The 22,778-nt window shown below is 61.2% G+C and overlaps 1 protein-coding gene across 1 annotated transcript in view; it reads left to right on the forward strand.

Annotated features, from left to right (window-relative positions):
- CARD10 (caspase recruitment domain family member 10) overlaps positions 1-22,055 on the forward strand; it is a 27,982-nt gene extending 5,927 nt beyond the window's left edge. Inside the window, 19 exon segments of the mRNA XM_044915811.1 lie at positions 431-756; positions 4,273-4,470; positions 5,379-5,534; positions 6,140-6,265; positions 7,330-7,521; positions 8,722-8,856; positions 9,204-9,319; positions 10,241-10,269; positions 10,723-10,846; positions 15,795-15,831; positions 15,833-15,955; positions 16,394-16,505; positions 16,972-17,215; positions 17,395-17,464; positions 18,539-18,641; positions 20,039-20,197; positions 20,300-20,415; positions 20,861-20,973; positions 21,157-22,055. Of these exon segments, the coding sequence (XP_044771746.1) occupies positions 431-756; positions 4,273-4,470; positions 5,379-5,534; positions 6,140-6,265; positions 7,330-7,521; positions 8,722-8,856; positions 9,204-9,319; positions 10,241-10,269; positions 10,723-10,846; positions 15,795-15,831; positions 15,833-15,955; positions 16,394-16,505; positions 16,972-17,215; positions 17,395-17,464; positions 18,539-18,641; positions 20,039-20,197; positions 20,300-20,415; positions 20,861-20,973; positions 21,157-21,394 (2,717 nt within the window). The 3' untranslated portion in view covers positions 21,395-22,055.
- Positions 22,056-22,778: the final 723 nt, after the last annotated feature.

The following is a 22,778-nucleotide window of genomic DNA, read 5'->3' on the forward strand; positions in this document are numbered from 1 at the left end:
AAAAAAAAAAAAAAAAAAAAAAAAAAAAAAAAAAAAGAAGTTTTAGAAATTTTTATATGGATTTGTCCATTTTTTCTCTTATAGCTCTTATTGATTTGTAGAAGCTGTTTATATATAGTGGCTCTGAGTCATCTGTTACGTTTATTGTACTTTCTCCTTTTCTGTTGTTTATCTTTTAACTTCTTTTGTTACATCTTTTCTTACATTGTTTAGAAGTTAAAAAAAATTTTATATGGATTTGTCCATCTTTTCTCTTATAGGTTCTAGATTTTGTACCTTGATTAGGAAGGCCTCCTCTACTCCAGAATGCTAAAACGACGTTCCAGAATTTCCGTCTAGTGTTTTCACGGTTTGGGTTTTTCGGTGCAGGCTGCTATCCCCCTGGATTTCATCGGCTTGACCTGACGTTTCTCTCCCCTGTCCCTGGCAGATGAGGAGGGGCCGGAAGGCCTGACCCAGTTCCTGATGACGGAGGTGCGCCGGCTGCGGGAGGCTCGCAAGAGCCAGCTGCAGCGGGAGCAGCAACTGCAGGCTCGGGGCCGGGTGCTGGAGGAGGAGCGGGCGGGGCTGGAGCAGCGGCTGCGGGAGCAACAGCAGGCTCAGGAGCGCTGCCAGCGCCTCAGGGAGGACTGGGAGGCGGGCAGCCTGGAGCTGCTGCGGCTCAAGGACGAGAACTACATGATCGCCATGCGCCTGGCCCAGCTCAGTGAGGAGAAGAACTCCGCAGTGCTGCGCAGCCGGGACCTGCAGCTGGCGGTAGGCCCCTGGGAGGGGCGGGTGGGGAAGAGTGGGGAAGCGACCTTTGAGAAAACTGACCGGTCATGGGGTAGCCGGCCTGTGTCCCAGAGCCACCATCTCCCAGCTGTCGGACCATGGGGCAGGTCCCGTCCTCATCCTGTGCCTCAGTTTCCTCATCTGTAACACGGGGGTGTTGGTAGCACTGATGTTGAGTTACGAGGGTGGTTCTCAACGGGGGACACATTTGGCTGTGTCTGGAAACGTGTCTGGTGCTCCCAGCGAGGAGTGTGCTCTGGGCCTCTAGCGGGGGAGCCCCGGGATGCCGCTGGGCAGCCTGCAGAGCACAGGACAGACCCCACGGCCAAGAATTACCTAGCCCAGGAGGTCGGTAAGGGCCGAGGTGGAGAAGCAGCCTTGGTTAGTGAGGATTCTAGGAGTTTCAGACCCAGAGTTTGAGACACACGGGTGCCTGGCACCGTTAGCGCTCAGACCTAGATTGTCGTTGGCGGCTGTCATTAAGTGCGACCGCGCGCAGCCACCACCGAGGTTACACACGTCACGTCCTATGATTCCCGCTGAGGCACCAAGCACCAGGTTTCATTTTGAAACATAGGCACCGAGGCCGGGATTGCGGAGGCACTTGCTCAAGGGCACAGAGCTGGGAAGCGGCACAGCCTGGCTTGCCACCAGGTCCGCCGGGCACCAGCGCGGGCCTCCGCCCTGTGATGCTCTTCTGCCCGCTCCCGTCCGGGGGCGGGGGGCCTGCTCCTTCTCGGCGGTGAGTGCGCCTGCGCCTCGTCCAGGCCGAGAAGCCGAGCCGGCCTTCTGGGCTCCTTCCTGGGACTCAGCACGGGGTAAAGCTGGTGTCTTCCCGCTGCAGGGACTTGTCCGAAGGGCTTAGTGAGCGAATGCTTGTCCAGGGTTTAGCAGGGCCAGTGGCACCCAGGGGGCTCTCCCCAACGATAGGTACGAGGTCCACGGGGGGGATGCTGCCTGTGTGATCTGAAGCCCCCCGTCGCTGCGGGGCTGCGGGTGCGGTGGGCTCCCGGGGACGATGGGTGGCCCGCGGGAGGCCATAGGTGCTGGCGCCCATTGGTGTGCCGGAGCCTGCGGCCGTGCGTGCTGGCAGGTTGATGTTTGGGGACGAGAGAGTCCTGATCGGGGGCGCGGAGGCCGCTCGTTGAAGACTGCCAGGCGTGCTGAAGACTGTAGGTGGCCGATGGGAGGGTGTGCATCTGGCCGGTGTTTGGCACGAGATGGGGCTGTCTGAGGCCTGCAGACTGGTGGCAGACTGAGCAAAGGTGGCCCTGGCAAAAGGCTTCCCTCCCTGTGCCTCAGTTGCCTTCTGGTCCTCGCAGGAGGTCGCGGACGAGGCTGCTGGAACTGCGGTCCCACACCTCCCGCCTCAGGCATGGTCCTCTGTTTGCCCTGCACCAGCTCCCTGACTTCAGCAGCTCCACCGGGACAGGCCGGGGGGGGCACACTGTGAGCGCCCCCGTTTCCGGATGAGGAAACTGGCTCAGGGAGGTTGGTTAGAGCACTTTCCCGGGAGCCCAGGAGTGGATTTCTGACTTTGCTGTCAGCACTGCTGGGGCCGGCCTAGGGCCCCCCCTTCTTTGCCATGTCTGCTTTTCCTGAGACGGATGTGGGGTGTGCTGTGAGGTTTCCCTGGAAGAAAGGGGTCGGCTACTCAGAGGGCACAGTGGGACAGCCACCAGCCCTGGGGTGTCAGGAGGGGCATGGCTTGTTTTGTCTTTGGGTTGGGTGTAGTTGTGAGTTGGATCCCCTGAAGTGGCAAATGCATGTATATGCCTGGGGGGATGTCCTCTGTGTGTGTGTGTGTGTGTGTGTGTGTGTGTGTGTGTACAGCTGTCTGGGGTCTACTGGGGTGGGGTAGGGGATGAAGAAGAGGTGTTGGAGGTGCCTCTGTGTGTCTGCAGATTAGCAGCAGGTGCATGTTCGTATGCCCACCTCGGGTTGAGGTCATCTGCCCCTGGGCAGATAGTGACCGCTTTCCCCCGGTTTAGGGGATAGAGGGCAAGGGATGAACTTCAACCAGTAGATAAGATTTTCTTGGACCGTACCTAGCGTAAATTTGCCTTAACTTTTCGGAGCTTTCCTGCTGCAAAATTAACCAGAGGTGTTGCAGGTGGAGGTGAACAGAGTAGCTGATGGCGCCTGTCTTGGCTGCTTGGGTCCCCTCCCCCCACGGGCAGGTGTGTGGTGGCTGTGATTTAATACCGTGTTTTATAAGGTGCAAATTTAATGAGCTCTTATTTCTGAGCAACATAAACTTCAGGACCGAACGCTGTAATTTTGTGCTCAGCGAGTTTGTACGCCAGGATTAAAGGCATCCGCGTTTCCTGGTGTTCGGGGGAAGACTCCCAAGTGGCCTGTCCTCTGAGCTCATCGGGGGCGCCTGCTGGCCACGGGGCAGGCCGGAGGCCGTGGTGTGTGGGGGCAGTTCGCTGGAGAGGGTGTGACCACACTTGCCCTTGTAACTAGCTGTCTTTCTCCGGCGGTTTACAAAGCATGTTTTGTGAGGGGAAAGGAATGTGAGAGTCATGAATTTCTTTCTGAGTCCTTTGTGGAGGAGGAGTGGAGCTGCCTGACCCAGCATCCAGACCCGCGAGTGTGTGTGTGCGCGTGTGTGCACGTGAGCGTGTGTGTATGCGTGTGCAAGCACTCGTGCGTGTGCGAGCGCGTGCGTGTGTGTGTGCGAGCGTGAGCGCGTGCATGTGTGTGTGGCCACGCCTGGCTCTGAGGGGTGCAGGGCTACCAGCCATTTCCAAGAGAGGCCAGGGCACCCCTAGGACACCAGACATTGGCACGCCTACGCAGAGTGCCAGAGGTCATTGTGTCCTTGTCCCGACAGTTACTTCATTTTGTGGCCTGACACCTGCTGCTAGTCTTGTCACTGTCCGGCCACCTCATACCCCACATGCGAAATAACTCTCGGGTGCACTCCTCATCCAGCAAGCAGACTGTGTCACCGTCGGCCAGGCCACCATGCAGCTGACCCCCCCCCCCCGCCCCGGGCCAGCTTCCGGTGGCCCACACTCAGCTGGTGACAGGTTGGGGTTCTGGGATTTTAGTGAAGGCTGTGAAGACAGCCACCATCCCACCCCTGGCAGTCCGAAAGCCAGCCTCTGACAGTTTGAAGGCCTCTGCCTGTCCACTGTCATGCTGAGTCCGAGGCAGAGCTGGGCCCAGACGCCGGCTCTCCCTGATCCTGGCGCAGCCCTGCTGTTCTGTCGCGCCGGCCCGGGGCTGGATCACCGGCGCTCCGTGTTGGAGCTGTGGGACAGACGAGCCTGTGGGGATGCGCTACACCCACCCCCAAGTCCTTGAAGCACAGTCCGCTGGGACTCCCCAGCCTGTCCCGTCTTCACAGACCAGTCCGGGGAGGACTCCTGCTCAGGGAACCCTGGAGGCAGGGGGAGTTGAGAGGGTGATACCTCTCCCCGTGCCCTGACCGGTGGCCCCTCCCCGGGCTGCGTCCCTCCTGGGGCTGATCCATGTGTTGGGCCCCAGGTGGATCAGCTGAAGCTCAAGGTGAGCCGGCTGGAGGAGGAGTGCACCCTGCTGCGGAGGGCCAAGGGGCCGCTCCCCGGGGCCGAGGACAAGGAGAAGGACAAGGAGCCGGAGAGCGTGGACCTGGTCTCCGAGCTGCGCGCTGAGAACCAGCGGCTGACCGCGTCCCTGCAGGAGCTTCAGGAAGGCCTGCAGCAGGTACGAGGGCCAGTGAGGGGGAGGGTGTGTGTGGGGGGTCAGACCACCGGCTGCTCACTCATCCCCCTGAGGCCTGGAGGGTGAGGATTCTGGAGCGGAAATGGAATCCTGGTGGGCGTCTTGTCTTAAGCCCTGAGTGGAGGGTCCTTCGTTAGCGCTCAGCTCTCCCTGGGTGTTTGGTCTGGGGCCTGGGGGTGGCCCCAGGAAATCTCTGAACTTCCCGAAACGGTGCACCTGATTTCGTGTGAGCACTTTTCTGGGGAGAGGCCTGTAGCTTTCCTCAGATTGGTAGAGGAGTCTCTGACCCTGGGAAGGTTCAGATCCCTGAGTCTGGGTGGCCCTGGGGCTTGCTTGGTGTCCCGTGGCCAGTCCGTGGCGGGTCAGTGGCAGTGTGGGCCTGCTGCCTGGGGGATGGGAGCTGGGGCTCCGTTGTATTTCACAGGGTTGGGGTGCCCGGCCGGGGTGTGGGTGTGTGGGCTGGATCTCGGGCCCGTGGTCTACCCACCTGGGCCAGGCTCAGCCGCTGTGAAGACCCCTTGTCAGAGGGGTGGGGACAGGCTTTGGAAACAGCACCCATCAGCTGCCCTGGGCGGTGGGTGGGGGCCAGAGCAAGGGTGAGCGGGCCTGGTTCTTGTTTAGGAATAAAATCCGGGCCAACTTGTGTAAGCACACCCTCAGCCACTTACTTCATTTCCACCCCAGCTGCTCCCTGGAGGGTGTGCAGGGCTGTGGGCCGCACCCACTCTACAGACGGGGAAACAGAGGTCCAGAGAGGTCGAGGCTCTCGGCCAAGGTGGCAGAGCAAGTGGGGCGGGGCTGAGGGCTGTGTGTCCCCCTCCCTCCTGCCTCAGTCACGGCGGGCCCTGGGCGAAGAGAGGCTGAGGCAGCCTCTGAACTGTGCCCCTCAGGAAGCGAGCAGGCTGGGGGCCCCAGGCTCAGAGCGCATCCTCCTGGACATCCTGGAGCATGACTGGCGGGAGGCTCAGGACAGCAGGCAGGAGCTGTGCCAGAAGCTGCATGCCGTCCAGGGGGAGCTGCAGTGGGCTGAGGAGTTGCGAGACAAGGTAGTGTCTCCCTTGCGCCCCACCCCACCACCCCGTCTTGTCCCGGCCTTGTCCCTGCGTTCCTTCTTGCTAACAGCCCGGCTCCTAGGGAGGGGAGGGTACTGCAGCCCACGTACTCTGAGCGTCTGCTGTGTGGCAGGCACCGTGCTAAGAAGTGTGCGTTCGTTTGTTCTCGAATTTTGAGACACTGCAGCCAACAAAATAAAGGTTTCCGTTCCTGTAGAGGGTAAATTCTCATAGGGGAGACCAACAGTACTCTGTGCACATAATCCTAAGTCAGTTACTTCACGTAGCAGAGGGTAAGTGCTGGGCAAGAAGCAGAGCAGCAGGTCAGATCCCAGTTTAAATGGGGAGGCCAGGGTTGCCTGGGAGGGTGTCATTGTTAGGATTATCCCCATTTTACAGGGTAGGCCACTGAGGCCCAGGGAGGAGAAGTCAGTCTGTGGCCCAGGCCACCCAGCTGGGGAGGTGGGCCCTTGTGCTTGAGGCTCAGGCCTCTTTCCCTGGACCTGCTGGGCACCTGCTGGTGAGCTTGCCCCGGTGCCCGGCCCCGTGGCCTGACCCGGGTGCTCGTCCCGGCCGGCTCCACCCCGCCCGGCCTGCAGTACCTGCAGGAGATGGAGGACCTGCGGCTGAAGCATCGCACACTGCAGAAGGACTGTGACCTCTACAAGCACCGAATGGCCACGGTCCTGGCCCAGCTGGAGGAGATCGAGAAGGAGCGGGACCAGGTGAGGCCGGCCGCTGGTTCTCATACTCGGGAGGACGAGGAGAAGCGGGACTAGGATTGTAGCTGGAGACTTTCCCGGTGCTCGGACTGGTCTGGGAGGGGCAAGGAGGCCCGCAGTAGCACAGACTCCGGCCTTTAAGCACTGGAGATCCCTCAGCCCCGCCCCCTGAACACACCTGCCTCACCTGAGCTCCTCATTCAGGAAAGCTGGTCCTGGCACCTGTCAATTCCGAATCCCTTCCTCCCTTCATGTCAAGGACAAGGCCAACACGGTGGGGCCGGGGGGGGGGGGTGGTGGTGGTGCACGCTTGCAAATCTTTGCCGGTGAAGAAATTTGCTAGAGTTCTGACTCCTGGGCCCTGGGTCTCATGATCTTCATCTCCTGAGGCCACAGGGCAGGCCATCTCCTCCTGGTCCCCCGCCTTCCTTGTGGAGGGCTTCCCATGCAGGGGGCAGGGCAGGAGGTTTTGTCCTTGCACCAAGTTCGAATCCCACTAGAACGAGCCTCGGGGACCACTGGTGGGCGTGGTGAAAGTGCAGGTGACCCGGTGGTCTGGGCTGGGCCCAGGACCCTGCACTGCCTCTGGCCCCCCATGCCCCCTGAGCCACTGGGGGGCAGGTCCCGGCCATTGTCCAGCTCCCAGGGACCCTGGTCTTCATGGTGGGGACAAGCGCTTTGGGTGCGGTGTGCTGGGTTTGAATCCCAGCTGCTCCGCTAGCCCGGGATGCTGTGAGTGAAGCCCCAGGCACACAGTGGGTTTTCTCAGAAGAGGCTTAAGTTGCTCTTGGGAGACGGCAAGAGCCTGGACTCGGCACCTCCACCGCCTGAGTTTGAATCCCAGCTCTGTCCCTGCTGGCTGGGCTGTCTGTAAAATGAGAATAAAGAGAATGTCCACCTTGGAAAGTTCGTGTGAAGGTTAAACGAGCTGATATTTAGCACAGGGCACCCAGGAAGGGCTTACTACCCGTTAGCTGCTGGTCTTGTTGACCCCCCATCCCAGAGGGTAGAGGGCAGGACAGTTGGGCCAGTGTGGCCCCTTCACCCTCGCTGCCCGCTCTCCCCAGGCCATCCAGAGCCGTGACCGGATCCAGCTGCAGTACTCCCAGAGCCTCATTGAGAAGGACCAGTACCGCAAGCAGGTGCGGGGCCTGGAGGCTGAGCGGGACGAGCTGCTGACCGCGCTCACCAGCCTGGAGGGCGCCAAGGCTCTGCTGGAAGCACAGCTGCAGCGGGTCCAGGGCGGCCCCTGCCTCAAGGTGAGCGGGGTCAGGGGTACAGGGGTCCTGGTGGGAATGCTGCGGTCCTGGCAGGAGCTCTTGGCCGCGGTTGGGAACATGCAGGACCTGGTGGGAGACATCAGCCCCGGGGGTGGGACTCCGCAGGACGCAGTGGGAACCCTCGGCTGGGCTTGGGAAGATGCAGGTTCCGGGAGGAAATACGTGGGTCCTGGCTGGAGCCCTCCCCCTGGGTCAAGAACCTGCTGGTCTGGGAGGGAGCTCTTGGGCAGGACGGAGAATACACAGGGCTGGTGGAGCTTTCCGTTGGGGTGGGTGTGGTTGGTGCATTGGGACGGGAAAGGGGCACGTGTGTCTCCAAGTCTCTGGGGTTGCTCCTGGGGCACCAGGAACAGTGAAGTTTGTTTTTGCATACGCTTGGAGAAGCCTGGCCGCATGAGGGCCTGAAAGCCCCTCAGAGACCAGCTAGTCCAATTCCCTCGTTGTATAGGGCCCAGAGAGTGTCAGGGGCTTGCTCAAGGTCCCACAGCCAGCCAGCGCCCCTTTCAACCAGATACTAGTCCTTGGACCTCTGTCAGGAACTCTGCCTTTTCCTATCTTGGGTTTGCTTGAAGATGATCCCTTGGCCCTGTATTTGACACATGGAGCCTGGAGGAATAGAACAAAGGAAGCATGAATCTGTCTCTTCTCACTTAAAATTCTCAGTGGCTTTTTGTTTTTAGGTAAAGACAAAGCTCCTTATCAGGCCCTAGAGACCTGAAAGGTGGGCCCCTTCCTCCTTCTAACCCTGTTCTCTGGGTCACAATCTTTTAATTCCTGGATTGTGTCACAGTCCTGCCCCAGGGCCTTTGTGCATACCATTCCATGGCCTGGACCATCCTCCCCAACTTTATCTGCTTAACGCCTACTTGTGCTTGAGTCCTCAGTTCAAACCACACTTTCTCTAGAAAGCACTCCGTTGCCCCCAGGTAGGGTGGGCCCTTTGAGTGCCTTCCCTGCCCTGGGCACCTTCCTTCTCTGCTCTCTTGGCAGTTTGGGGTTATTTCCTTAATCAGCCTGCTTGTTTACAGTTTGTCTGCTCTAGGCTGTGAGCTGCGTGAGGGCAGGGATCCAGCTGTCTCATTCCCTGCTCTGTCCCTGCTCCTCCTGGCATGCAGTAAATGCCTGTGGCTGACCCTTGCCCCGCCCTGCTCACCTCCTCTCTCCCCCTTCCCCTCCCAGGCTTGTGCCTCCTCCCATTCCCTGTGCTCCAACCTCAGCAGCACGTGGAGCCTCAGTGAGTTCCCCCCGCTGCTAGGAGGTCCGGAAGCAGCTGGGGAGGCGGCCATTATGGGGGGATCCGAGCCCCACACCTCGGTAAGACACCTGCCCTCCCCGAGTGTGGCGGGGGCGGGGTACGGATGCTAATAGTGTTCATGTGACGTAATTACTAACATGTGGAGTGCTGTCCAGTTTGCCGACAGTCCCATTTCACATGTGAGGACGTTGAGGTCCCCAAGCGCCTTAATTAAGCTCGCCCAGAGCCAGCTCGGGGCTGGGCCTGGGTGCCAGGAGACTTGGGACCCCCACTGTACTCTTGCAGGGCCCACACCTCCGCCCTGGGCCTTACTTGTCTGTCACCTGTGGAATGGGCACAAAGTAGGGGTGTTGAGGTGTGGGAGACGCCGTGGAGGTGACCCAGACCCTGTCGTGGCTGTTGGCAGGAGGAGGCCACAGACAGCGAGAAGGAGATCAACCGGCTCTCCATCCTGCCCTTCCCCCCAAGCGCTGGCTCCATCCTCCGCCGGCAGCGCGAGGAGGACCCTGCACCCCCGAAGAGGTAAACAGGATGGGGAGAAAGCAGTCGAGGCTCAGGGACGTGCTGCTGCTGTTTCTCCAGCCATCTCCCAGAATCCCTAGCGCCAGCGTCAGGGCTGGGCCGGCACCTCCCTTGATGGCTCTTCAATGGCTGGGGCGCTGGGGACTCAGGTCCCAGGAGTCACAGCCGTGACCCAGGTCAGGGGCTAAGACAAGGCCAGAGGGCGGAGTGGGTTTCACCCCTGCTGAGCACCCTGGCAGGAGAGCCCCAGGAGGGCAAGCCTCAATGATCCTAAACCCCGGGGGACGTCTAGGTGGTTCAGGACTAGGGGACATGGAGAATGTTCCAAGGGGTCAGGGGCCTCAGGCAAGAAAGCCAGGCCGCACGTTCAGAGCGGCAAACGGGGTCCAGAAAAACCAGGCTGTGTCTGGTGGTGGCAAGACCAAGGTCAGGGGATGGTATATGTCCCCCGTCACAGCTTTTTCCGGGCAAGTTGCCCTTGATTTGTTCCCTTACGGGTGCTGGGCACGGGAGGCCGTGATCAACACGGACTTGAATGATCGGTTGAGCGCGTCCCCCGTGACTAGGGTGTGTGATGAGGAAGGCACCGGGGAGTCAGGAATGACAAAGGCAGAAAGTAGGGGTGAGGCGAGGGGTTGGTGAGAGGTCAGGAGAGGCTTCCAGGAGGGGGTGGCATTTCAGGACAGTCCAGGGGGCATTCTAGGGGCAAGGACGTGGGACGGAGGTCAGGATCTTAGCTTCTTGCCCTGTGAGTTTAGGGTTCCTGGTTGGCACACTTGCCCTGTGCTTGGGACCCCCGCCTTGGCTGTAGCCTCTGCGTGCTTGGGGGCTGCAGGACCTCTTGGTGGCCAGGGTGCAGGAGGAGGGGAATGGGGCAGAGTGCTCCCTGTGCCTCAGCTCCTGCCTCCCCCCCACCCCCAGGTCCTTCAGCAGCATGTCCGACATCACAGGTAATGACCCTCCGGGACTCCGTGGGGAGGGCTCATCTGTGGGGGGTGGCTTTCCAGCCCACCTGAGGCCTGAACTGCCGGCTCTGCCCTTGGCCCCCCTTCCTGAGGCCCCACTGTGCCCTGGCCAGGCAGGGGAGGCAGTGCTCGGGGAGAGCCTGGGTGGGGAGTCGGGCCACGCCACTCCCCCTGAGCCCAGGCCTGCTCTTCTCTCCCATGCCTGGCTGTGCTATACGGGCTCCTTGGTCCTAGCCCGCCCTCCACTCTCTCTAGGGTCACCCCGGCCCAGCCCTGAGCCCCGCGGGTCCAGTGTGCTTCTGGGGCCTCAAACCTGCTAAGGTCCTGGGCAGTCTCTGGGCTCCAGGGGCTCACCCCCTTCTCACAGGCCCTGGTTTGCCCCGGTTTCTTGGTCTGGCACCCCAGAACCTCACTTCCTCCCCCCCCACCCCTGCCCAGGGAGTGTTACGCTTAAGCCCTGGTCTCCTGGCCTCTCCTCGTCCTCATCCTCCGATAGCGTGTGGCCTTTGGGGAAGCCTGACGGCCTCCTGGCCAGAGGCTGTGGCCTGGATCTCCTCAACAGGTACTGTGGCTGCCTGGGGTGGTGGGACAGGGTCGGGTGGGAGTTCAGTGGGGGGCCAGGGGGGTGGGAGGGTCAGGCTCCTGGAGCAGGGCGGGGGTGGGTTGGGAGGGAATAGCAGCTCAGCCTTAGCCTCATGCACCTTTAGAATGTTCAGGCTTTTAGAGACCTGGGATTCAAATCCTGTTGCTGCTGCTCATCATCTGGGTGACTTGGGCTGGTCACTTCTTTCTCTGGGTCTCCGTTTCCTCTGCCGAAGGCGGTCAGTGATCTCTTCGGCATGGGGGGGCGGCGTTTGGGGGTTTAGGACTCGTGTTAGGAAAGTAGCCTGCTTTGCCAGGCGTGTTAATAGGTGCTCAGTAAATGGTAATTGTTACTCATTCCCCCGGCTCTGAGCTCCCAGCAGAGCTTCGTGCTGTGGGTGGGGTGGGGCCACCATGGGAGCCCTGCAGCTGGGCTGGCCACAGCCCGTGACAAGAGTCACGAAACAGACGGGCTCAGCATGCACTGCAGGCCAAGTGCTCTGTCAGTGTTGGCTCAGAGTGACCTCCCTGGTCAGGCTCGCTGGTGGGTCTCGGGAGGGCGGGGGAGAGAGGAGGCCGTGCTGAGAATGTGGCCTTGGAACTCAGGTAGGGAGGGCAGCTGGGGAAGAGCAGAGGGCAGAGGCTGTCCAGGGAGAGCCCGGAGCTTGGCTCTGACTGGAGCGGGAGGGGGAGGGGGCCGGGCAGGCTCGGTGAGTCAGGCTGGCGGTGTGAGTCAGGCGGGAAAGTGTGGACTTTGGCTTCTACGCTCTGCTCCGGAAAACGCGGCAAGGTTTGGCTGTTGCAGCTGGCTGCTTCACAGCATTCTCTCCATTGGGGGAGGTGGGTGTTGTTAGGATCATCCCTGTTTTACAGACGAGAAAATTGAGGCTCAGAGAGGTTAAGCCACTTGCCTGAGGTCGCACAGCTGGGAAGCGCCAGGGCCATGGTCCCCAGTGACCCGGTCAGATTTGGGTTTGGGAAAGGGCATACGAAGCACGGAACGTCAGAGCTGGACCTGTGGGGATGCTGGATGCAGAGGATGGGCCACACAAGAAATTGGGGCAGAGCAGGAACAGGGGCCTGAGCAGCTTGGCCAGGCCCTGGTCCAGGCCCCTGCCCCCACTCTTGCCCTCCGGCAGCAGGCCCAGTACGACATTGTTTCTCCCTGTGCAGGACGTGCTTCTGGGGGAAGGGGCGGAGGCGCCTCCCTTCCTGCCTGCCTCCCTTCCTCCAGCTTGGCCTGCAGCAGGGGTCCTGGCTGCTGTCCAGGGGGCACCGGGGCAGGAGGTTCTGGCCCAGCCCCCGCCCGGGCCTGGGATCCCAGGGGCCACCTCTGCAGTTCCTGGGGAGGAGTGGGGGGAGAGAACCGATTGGGGCGGGGGCAGGGGTGGTGGACTGAGAGAGAAAGATGTGGATAGATTGTGGGGGGAGCGGGGAGCCCGGACTGGTGCGTGGGGTGCTGCCTGCTTGCGTTCATGCATGTCCCCGGCCGGTGTTACCATGCAGAGCACAGTGGGGAAGAACAGACGTTGGGGCTCTGTCACCTGCTACAGAGGGATATTGGGCAAGTCACTGTATTTCCCACGGCCTTGGTTTCCAGCTCTGTAAAATGGGGTTGTCGTGGGGTTCCAGGGTCCCCATTAGAGTGTTTGGAGCAGTGCCTGGCTCAGAGCGAGTGGTAATGGTAGCTCTCTGCTCTTGTGATTGGTGCTGCTCAGTTCCCACAGGAGCCCTGCAAGGCTGGTGCGTTTAGCCCCATTATACAGATGACAACCCTGAGGCCCAGGGAGAGTCAGGAATTTGTCCCAAGGCCACTCGGTGGTGGAGTTGGGGATTCCGTGGTACCTTCCTTCCAGCTAAACTATTTTCACCTCATGCTTGTGGTCCGTGCACACTGTGTGCTGGGCCTTTGCAGCCTCCTGGTCTCTCCTGCCCTTCTGGGCTCCTAGAGCCTTGGGGCAGGGCACGGGATGCTGGAACAGTGGGTGTGCTGGGGCAGGCTGGAGGCTGGATGGACACCCAGGCAGGCGGGAAGATAGGAAGAGCCAGAGAGTGTAAGTGGGGCGCTGAGGGGGGGCGAGCGCTGGGCGAGGGTCGCTGGGTGAATGTCAGGGTGGGTCTCCCTGGCAGGCCCCCGCCCCCACCCACACTGGTCACATGGATGCCAAATCTCTGGCACCAGCTGCCCTTGCCCAGAGAGATTATTGCTCTACTCCACCACCCACTGGCTGGGTGACCCTTGTCAAGTTATAACTTCCCCGTGCCTCAGTTTCCCCCTTCTCTAACATGGGGGCTCACAGATGGTTCCCATGGGGCTGTCGGGAGGGTTAAATGAGGTAATTTATGTGACAGGCTTGAGTCTGAGCTTCATAGGTCCCTGGCCTGGAGCAGAGCAGTCATGTGCCCGGCCCAGAGGTCTTCCCACAGTGCACTGGGGTGGGGGAGCACTCATCCGGGCTACTCGGCCCATCACTGGTCAGAGTGAAGGACTGGCCCTGTTTCCCTCTGTGACCCGACTCCTGACTGGACGTGGGGGGGGGCTGGGAGATGGGGGCCGCATCCTTCCCACCACTCACAGGCAGGGTTGGGGTCAGTCAGATTGTGTTACTAGAGACCCAGGAGTCCAGAGGTTGGAGCAGGCAGCCCCTCCCCGCCCCCCCGCCCCCCCAACCATGCACTTGTCTGCTGAGGCCCGGTGCTGAGAGGGACCCAACTGGACCTGGCCCCAGGGAGCCCCCAGGTGGCCACTCCCCCCTTCCCCAGGGGGGCCATGGAGGCCCAGAGAAGTCACTTGGTCCCTCAGGGAGTTGGGCAGGGGTGTCCTGCCTCAGGGCAGTGCCTGAGCCGGGTTGGCCTGGGGTTTCAGGGATTGCAGGGCTGGGGATGGGGGTGGTGTGCCAGGGCAGGGGGTGGGGGGCGAGCAGGTGGGACCGGGAAGGGCTGAGTGCAGGCTGCTGGCTGGGCTCTTGACTGGGGAAGCCGTGATGCTCGGATGTCTGTGGGTCTGGAACAGGTGGGGAAAGTGGGGGCCACACCTAAGAACAGTAGACGTCCAGTTTTGATTGGGCACTCAGTGTTAACCTGGCCATGTTCGAAGAGCACTCCACATTTAATTGAGTCCCATGATGAGGTGGGTGGATGCCGCTGGGGCTGCTGAAGACCAGAGGCTGAGCAGCCAGGACGCCTGGCCCCAGAGTCCCTGCTGGTGCCACTTTCCTCAGACTCCCCCTGATGGCACCCCACAGCGACAGACACCCAGTACACATGCCGGAAAAGGATCGCGAGACAATAGTTGGATTTACTCGAAGCGCGGCTGGCTTACATTTTCTATTCCATTCCAATCAGAAACAGCGCTGGCCGTGACCTTGTGAATTTCACAACCCTCTTGGGGCCAGGCCTGCAGCCGGGTGTTCCCTGGAGCCCTCTGGTTTCCACCCTACCCACATGATCTTTCCATTTGTCTGACCATCACACCCGCGGTGGGAGAAGGTGCCATTACTGTCCTGGCTTTATGGATGTGGTGACAGAATCAAGCAGCCACTCACTCGTCCAAATCCGGGGCCCAGTTAATGCTGCGTGTGGAGCGGGACTGTGTTTCTCCAGCCTCGGGGCAGCCTAGCCCAGCCCAGCCTCGGGCCTCCCGTCTCTGGTGGGGATACATCCACGCAGCCAGGACAGTCCTGGGCCGAAGGAGCCCATGAAGGCAGCGCGGATGCCTCTGGCCCCCCCGCCCCCCGCCCTGTCCAGCCGCAGACCCTCGGGTTTGGCTGTTTTTGACTGAGGGCGTAGAAGCCGAGAAAGGCTTCGCAGGGGGGGGGGTCCCCCGCTCTGCACGGGGTGCCGATTGGGTTAAAGTCCCTGTAGCCTTGCTCACCCCATGCTGGCAGCAGGGGGCGGTGTGGCTGCGTGGGCTGCAGTTGTGGGGGGGGGGATGGGGAGGCGGGGGACACTCTGGCCTCTCCTCTTCCCTGATGCTCTGGCCTGGCTGGGGGGAGAGTCAGGGAAGGGAATTCCAGGCAGCTGTCTCTGAGCTGGCCCCTGGGCCTTACCAGTTCTCTCCAGGGACGGGAAGAACGCTGCTATGCTGGGGATCTGGGTGACTCTTTGTCTTAACTGTCAGTAGTTTCCACTGCCCACAAGGGGAAGGCCAGACGCCTTCATTCCGTGCCCTCTGCAGGCTGGCTCCAGCTAGCCCTTTCTGGGAGCTGTTTCCCATGATGTTAAATTAGCTAATTAGGACAAGGAGCTTAGCATGGCGTCTGGCACATGGGGAGCACTCAGTAAGTGTTCGCTGTTGCTATTATTACTGTTGTTACTGAATCCTTCCCCACATCCTGTATTGTCCTCCACACCTCTGCCCCTGCCAGCCCTTCAGCCTGGAACACCACCTCCTCTCTGTCTATTCCTGAAGCGCCTCTCCTCTCCACCACGGTGTAGCCCCGCGGCCTCTTCCTCTGGGAAGCTGCTCCCCTGTGCTCCCACGGCCGGCTGTAACCATCTCTGGTCTGTGTTGTGTTCTAATGGTGACCTTCCTCCCTCAACTGTGAGCATAACAAGCTTTTATTAGTCGTCTGCTATGTGCCAGTCACGGTGTTTGGTGCTAGGGCCCCAGAGCTGAGCGCGAGAGCAGGCTGGTTCCCAGGGGCTTTTCCTGGCCAGGTGCAGATGGTGCGGTCCTGCGGGAAAAGCGCTGTCTCACGTGTGCACGGGGCTGGGAGGGAGAGGTCGCTTTGGAACTGAGCTTTGCAGGATGAGCGGCATTCGCCAGGCAGAGAAGAGGGGGAAGGGCGTTCCAGCGGCGCGGCAGGTGCAGTGGCCCCAGGGTGGGCGTCATGGCACACTGGGGGGATTGCTGTGATGGTTCTCCCAAGAAGGCTGAACCGCGTGCAAATACAACTCTAATTCCCCTCTCCCTTCTCTCTTCCCAGGTCTCTGGCCATCCGGGTGTCTTGCCGGAGCCCCCCGGGGGGGGCCCGAGTCCCAGGACAAGGGCCCAGATGGCCTGTCGTTCCTTGGGGACAGCTGGTCTGGGGCCGTGGTGCGGAGGGTGCTCTCTGGGCCAGGGTCTGCCAGGGCGGAGTCCAGAGAGGTGAGATCCCGCCCCTCTGAGTTGGGGGTGGAGCCAATGCATTAGCTGGGGCTGGAGCCCTCTGATTGGTGGATCTGGGTCACTGGGCGGTGTTTCTTGGGGTTGACCGAAGCAGAGGCAGGCTCAGAGATGACACACGGGTTGCCCTACCTCAACCAGCAGCACATTCAATCTGATCAGGCAGGTGGGCTGGGAGGTGGGGCAAACTGACGGCACCTGGACAGATCTCCACCCTTAAACATGGGAGAGACCAGGATGTGCCAGCCTGGATAGGGAGTCCTGTTGATGGGAGAAGGGTCTGATTGGATAGGCATCCTGGCAGGTGGGGGCATCTGAATTATGGGACATGTCATCCCCACCCCAATCTTCCTCCAGCCCCAGGGCTGTATTGCCCTGGGAAGCTCACTTCTTTCCCTGCCTGCCTGGGTTTTCTCCCAGCCAAGGGCCGAGGCTGCTGGCCTGGAGGGGGCAGGCCTGGAAGGTGAGGTCCAGCAGAGAACCTTGCCCTGGAACCAGGTGTCCACGCTCCCCTTCCTGATGGACTTCAAGGGTAAGTCTGGTCCGGGGTGGGGAGGAACTGGGGACTCCGGGTCCTAGAGGGTTGGAGCTGAGAGCCCAAGAGAGGGCTTGTCCAGCCCATTGTGTAGGTGGGACAACCAAGGCATGAGAGAGAGAGAGACAGACACTTCGCTGCCTGACGCTTGGCAGGCCCTTCCCTCCCGCACTGCGGTCCCCTTGCTGGTTGTCCATCTCCTCCTCAGTAAGGAGCTTACTGTGAAAGGAGCACTAGACAGGAGTCCAGAGACCTGGGTTCAAGTCCTGGTTCTGTTCCTAGTGGGCTTGGTGGCCTTGGGCAGGTCCCTGCCCTCTCTGGGCCTCAGGCTCTGACTTTAAGAAGGAGAAGGTAGGGTTTTGGCAGCCCAGGCCTTGAAAGGGGCATGCCTGTGGCCCGAGGCTGCTCCCTGACTTTGTCCTCCTCTTGTCCTCCCTGCTGCCCCTGCCCTTCCCACGTTCAGCCTGTCAGTCCTTCCACGAGGCCCTCGACGCCTGGACAAAGGGGCTGAGCACCGAGCCCTTCTATATCCGAGCCAACCTCACCGTGCCCGAGCGAGCAGACCCTCATGCGCTGTGTGTGAAAGCCCAGGAGATCCTGCGTCTGGTGGACCCGGCGTACAAGCGGCGGCAGGAGTGGTTCTGCACCCGGGTCGACCCCCTGACGCTGCGGGACCTGGACCGGGGCACTGTGCCCAACTACCAGAGGTGATGCAGACCTGCGAGTCTGGGGACAGGTCCCACAGGGAGCCCGGAGCAGGCTGGGAGACTTTTCCCCTCTTCCTGCAACCCCTCACAACCCTCTGGGACAGGATGAGGGGGGCCGAAGGGGGGCTCCCTTTCTCCCTACAAATGCATGATGTGTGTCCCCCACCTCTACCCCACAGAGCCCAGCAGCTCCTAGAAGTTCGGGAGAAAGGCCTGCCCTCCAGCCGCCACCGAGGGTCCCGAAGTAATGTAAGCAGTACTGGGTGGGCTGGCAAGGGACTGCCAGGGGTGGGCTCCCAAAGGGAGAGGTCGGGTTCCATCCTCTGGAAGCCCTGCGGGGAGGAGGGGAGGGAAGTCCCCACTTCGCTCCTTCCCCTGGATGTGGTTGATGGTCTACTGCATGCCGGGCAAACAGAACAACGGCGGGGCTCGCTGGCCAGGGGTGTTGAGAGGGTTAAAGGAGGTGGTGGGTGCCTGGTGCTCAGGACCTGGCCTGGCCACTGTAAGCACTTGACAGAGCAGCAGGGACACCCCTTTTTCCAGTCCCCGGATAAGGGCTGGGCTGGGTGAACCTCCCCGTGTCCACACGGGCAAAGTGAGGCTCAGAGAAGTAAAAATAACTCAAGAGGCCATGATGCTCGAGGGGATGAGAACTCGGGCTCTGGAGCCAGGCTGCCCAGGCTCGAATCCCAGCTCTGCCACGTGCTTTGCCATCTTGGACCAGCACCTGACCCTCCCTTGAGGCTCTGTTTCCTCGCCTGTGAAATGGGGGAGTTACGTTGCCTGCCTGGCGGCTTCAGTGAGCTCATGACATCTGGGGCTTAGTGCGAGTCTGTCACATTGTAGCCACTTGACATCTGGTAGCTGTTGGTTGTGTGATTGGTGCTGTCTTTACTGTTGTTCTTTTCTTCTTACACCAGGTCACATTGCTAATTCATTGGAAGGGGTCCCAAAGTTTGTCTCTTATGTGACATTAGCTTCCTCAGGGCCTTCCCCGGGCCTCAGTTTCCCCATCTGTAAAATGGGGTTGGGTAGACCTCAGGCGCCTCTAGCTCTAACTGGTACTGACAAGCTTGCTTCCCTGGGCCCATAGGGATGGTTGCCCTCACCTGCCTGTGGTGGGGGGCTCTGCACTGGGCTGGGTGAGGGCAGGAGAAGGCCTGGTGGGGAGGGGGCCCTTCTGCTGACCCAAGCTCTTCCACAGAGCCTGGACAGCAGGGGCAGCCCGGCCCGCTCTGCCGGAGGTCCTGTCCATCCTCTCCTCCCTGAGGGTGGGATGGAGCTGGGCTCTCAGGGCCTCCTCTTTCTCTGCCCCCTCCCCAGCTGAAGAAGCGAGCCCTGGACCAACTCCGGCTGGTGAAGCCCAAACATGGGGGAAGCTCTGCGGGGGATTCTCCAGAGCAGCTGTTGCTGGAGCCCTGCTCAGGTGAGCGCACTGTGGCCAAGGCATGTCCTGTGCTGGTCACGGTGTCCATGAGTGTGCACATGTGGGGGGCCTGGGACCTTGGTGGTCCTTTTGGCTCCTCCAGCGGGGAACAGGGCGTCCAGGGACCTGAGAGGCTCCCCGTGGGGGGGACATGGACCACCAGGGTGGAGGGAGCCAGTCAGAGGAGGCACATGTGTGCAAGTGTGATTGTGGGTCTGTATGACTTTGGGGCACACATGAGCACAGCTCTGTTCTTGTCTGGCGGAGTGGGTGTAGCTGCGCTTCTCACATGTGTGTGCTGGCGGGCGCCACGAAGAGCCCAGAGTGGGTTTCTGGAGGCAGTAGGGGAGGCCCTGGGTTAGATCAGGAAGAAGGGCTTGGGGGAGCCCAGATGAGGGGGTAGCAATCCTGAGAGGCAAGAAGATGGTGGTTAGGGAAGACTTCCTGGAAGGGAAATTGAGGTAGGGTTTTCAGGGATGAAGACGAGTTTGTTCCAGGCACAAGGCACAGCCGTGTAAAGGCTCTGAGGTATATAGCTGTGTGTGATGTGTGTGCAGGCCATTGAGTACAGCAAGTGCGTATCAAACGCCAGCTCTGTCACGAATTGTGCTTGGTCCAGGGGACACTGTGGCACTTCCCCTTGGAGCACACTGCCTAGTAGGGGTGTGGGGGGGTGCAGCTGCCTGCCAGTCAGATAATCCTACCTGCAAATATGATTACAAAGTGTGGCACATGTACTAGAGGAGAACTGGGTGCGTTGGGGCGCATGCCGGAGGCCCTGCACGGCTGGGGACCAGGGAAGGTATAACGTGGGCTCTGAAGGGAGAATTGGGGTTATGTGGGCCGGGAGATGCTGGGGTGTGGCTAGGCCTCCCCAGGTCATGCAGAAGCCCTGTGATTGGAGGCAGTTGATCCATGTGTTGGGGCACGGGACTCGCTGCCTCTCTAGGCTCTGGCAGGGCTGGGTCACCCATGTGGAGGATGTGGCCTTCTTCCCGAGGGTCGTGGGAAGTCACTGGCACATTGAAAGCAGGGGAGTAACGCGATCTGACTTTCGTTTTAAAGCCTCTCTCTGGCTGCTGAGAGGAGAATGGTCTGGAATGGGCAAGGGTGAGGTGGGGGATGAGGCTCGAGGCTGCTGTTAGAGGTGCCAGCCAGGAGGGGGCAGCTCTGCTGTGTGTGTGTGTGTGTGTGTGTGTGTGTGTGCGCACGTGCACGCTTGTGTGCAAGTGCACGCACACCCAGGAAGAGCAATAGTAAGACTTAGGAAGGGAAAAGAGATAGGGGGCTTGAGAAGAGGTGATGGGGTTTTGAGTATCGAGGGGGCTGGCCACCCTCGGAACGGGGAGCTGGGGACTCTGCCTGCTCCCTCATCTCTGTACCCCATCCCCCTGCAGAGCCCGAGCGAAGCCTCAAACCCTACAGCCTGGTGCGCCCGCTGCTGGTGTCCGCCCTGCGGCCCGTGGTGCTCTTGCCCGAGTGCCTGGCACCTCGGCTCATCCGCAACCTGCTTGACCTGCCCAACTCCCGGCTGGACTTCCAAGTGTGCCCGGCGGGTGAGCCTGTGCCCGGGGACGGGAGGGATGGCGAGGGCTGGGTGGCACCCCGGGGCAGCCAAGCCCACTGGCCCTTCCTCCCTGCATCTCACTTCTCTGCAGAAAGCCTCTCTGGGGAGGAACAGTGCTCATCCTCAGCACCTGGAGCCCCCAAAGCCCAGCCTGCCACCCCTGGGCTGGGCAGTAGGCTCCGTGCCATCCAGGAGTCTGTTGGGAAGGTAGGTGCTGGGGTGGGGGGCTGCCTTTCTGGGCCGGAGGGCTAGAGTCTGAGAGGCGCTGGACAAGGCCCTGCCCTTCCACGGGCCTGTTTCCTCACCTGCGAATGGGAGCGCTGGGCCAGCCAAACGTGGGTCACCTTTGAGGTGTCTGGCTGGTCCGTCTCACCCGTCCATCCCATCTCAGATTTGCCGCTCCCTTGGGGGCTGGCTAGGGGCTGCCAGGCATGGGGGTGGCGGGGGGGGGGGGGGTTTGCTCCATCCTATCGATGGCCAGGCTGAGGTCCGGAGCGGGGATGTGACTTACTTCCCCAGGCCTCCCTCCCGCCTTCCCTTGTGGCTCTTTCCTTGTTGCCAAGGCCCTTCTGGAGGGGGTGGGGCCCCGTGGGGGCGGGGAGGTTGGTGTCTCCGGGGCCGGAGTAAAATGTAGCCTTGGTCTCCTGAGAAGAAGCACTGCCTGCTGGAGCTGGGCGCACGGGGCGTGCGGGAGCTGGTCCAGAACGAGATCTACCCCATTGTCATCCACGTGGAGGTGACAGAGAAGAATGTCCGGGAAGTCAGGTAAGGAAGGGTGGGGGTGGGTGGGACCAGCCCTTCCTCCTCTTTGGAAGTCTCTGTCTCTGTGTCTTTTTGTCTCTCTGCATCTGTCCGCGCTCCCTCTGGCTCTCCGGATCCTGGTGTGTCTCTGTGTCCCTGTCCGCCCTCGCCCCCGCTCTGACCGCTGCCCGCCCGCTCTCTCTGCAGGGGTCTGCTGGGCCGGCCCGGCTGCCGGGACTCGGAGCTGCTGCGGCAGTGCCATCGCTCGGAGCAGGTGCTCTGGGGGCTGCCCTGCTCCTGGGTGCAGGTGCCTGCGCATGCGTGGGGCCACGCGGAGGGGCTGGCCAAGGTGGTGCGCGGCCGCATCCTGCAGGAGCAGGCCCGCCTCGTGTGGGTGGAGCGCGGCAGCAGCGCCGGGGGCAGCGGCGGCAGCAGCGAGGCCTGACGGGCCCCTTCTGGTGCCTGCGGCCTCCTCACACACCCACGAAGCCCCCGGCCCGGACCCCGGTGTCTGCAGTGGAGCTGGGTCCTCCTCGTCCTGAGCCTTCCTAGACCCTTGGCCTCCCCGACGTGGGGCCCCCAGCTCTGAGCTCTCCCCGGAGCGAATTTCCAGGAGCCCTCGGGGCGGAGCTCCCACCGCCCCCGTACTTGCTGCTCTGGGCCTTCAGTGCTCCCGGTGTCTCCGTGATTCCAGTCGCGGGCCCCACGCACGTGTCTGTGTCCTTGTCCTCCTTGCCCCCCAGGAGCATCTGAGCTCTCACTCCTGTGCACTGGTTTACACACCCAGGTTCTCACGGCAGGCACATGAGGTCTCCTGGGTCCTCATTCCCTTCTGCTCAAGGAACCCCCGAGCCCGCCCCGCGTGCCCCTCCCCCGCACCCCGCTCACGTTTCTTGTGTATACCTCCACGTGTGGGCACCGTGGCTTCCCTGGCCCACCGGGCCCCTCACGTCTTCTCGTCACGTGTATGTCTGTGGTTCTCTCCTGTGTAAATGGCACACCCCGCCCCGTGACACTTGGGCACGAACGCTCGTGTGTGCCCGGGGAGGACACCGAGGACCATGTTCTCACAGCGCCGTCTCCCTGCAGTGACCCGCCTCTCAGAGGGACAGTGGGGAGAAGGCCGGCTGCTCCATCACCAGAATGTACGGCCTGTTGATTTTTAACGGGCCTTTTTCATTCAGATTCTGCACATTATGGAACATTAAACAGTTTGTCATAGAAGCTGGTGGCCTTTTGCTTGCTCGCCTCCCTGGCCCAGGGCCCCCTCTCCACTCCCCCGGCTCGTCCCCACCCCTAGATCAGGCTGATACCACCTCTCAGGCCCCCGCTTGCCCATGGGAAGGGTCAGATTTCGTTCCTGACTCATCCCAGAGCCGCCCGCCATCTGCTGGCATCACCTTACCTGCCCCTGAATGACCAAAGAAGGGCCCCACAGATGGGCCACCTCCACGCTCAGCCCTGCCTGTGTCTGATCCTCAGAGGAGCATCCCCTGGAGAGGGGACACTGAGGATAGCAGGGTATGGTCTTGGCTTAAGGAGCTCGGCTGCTGAGTCCAGGAGACCAAGAGCAAACCCTCTGTGTGCAATCAGGTCCTGAGACCCTTCCACTGGCAAGAGGATGGTCCAGGCAGGATTACCACAGGGGGTGCTGCTTCAGCTTAGGGTCTGGGATTCCTTCAAGAAGTATTTATTGGACCTATGTGCCTAAGTGCTGTCCTTGGTCATCCTGTGGCTGCCCTCTGTCCTAGTGATGAACTTGGGGGTCAGCCCCTGGAGGTTGGGGTGGGGGAATGGGTTACTAGGTGGAGGGAATCCCCAGAGTGAAG

The sequence above is a fragment of the Neomonachus schauinslandi genome, chromosome 5, assembly GCF_002201575.2.
Source record: "Neomonachus schauinslandi chromosome 5, ASM220157v2, whole genome shotgun sequence".
Classification (NCBI taxonomy): Eukaryota; Metazoa; Chordata; class Mammalia; order Carnivora; family Phocidae; genus Neomonachus; species Neomonachus schauinslandi.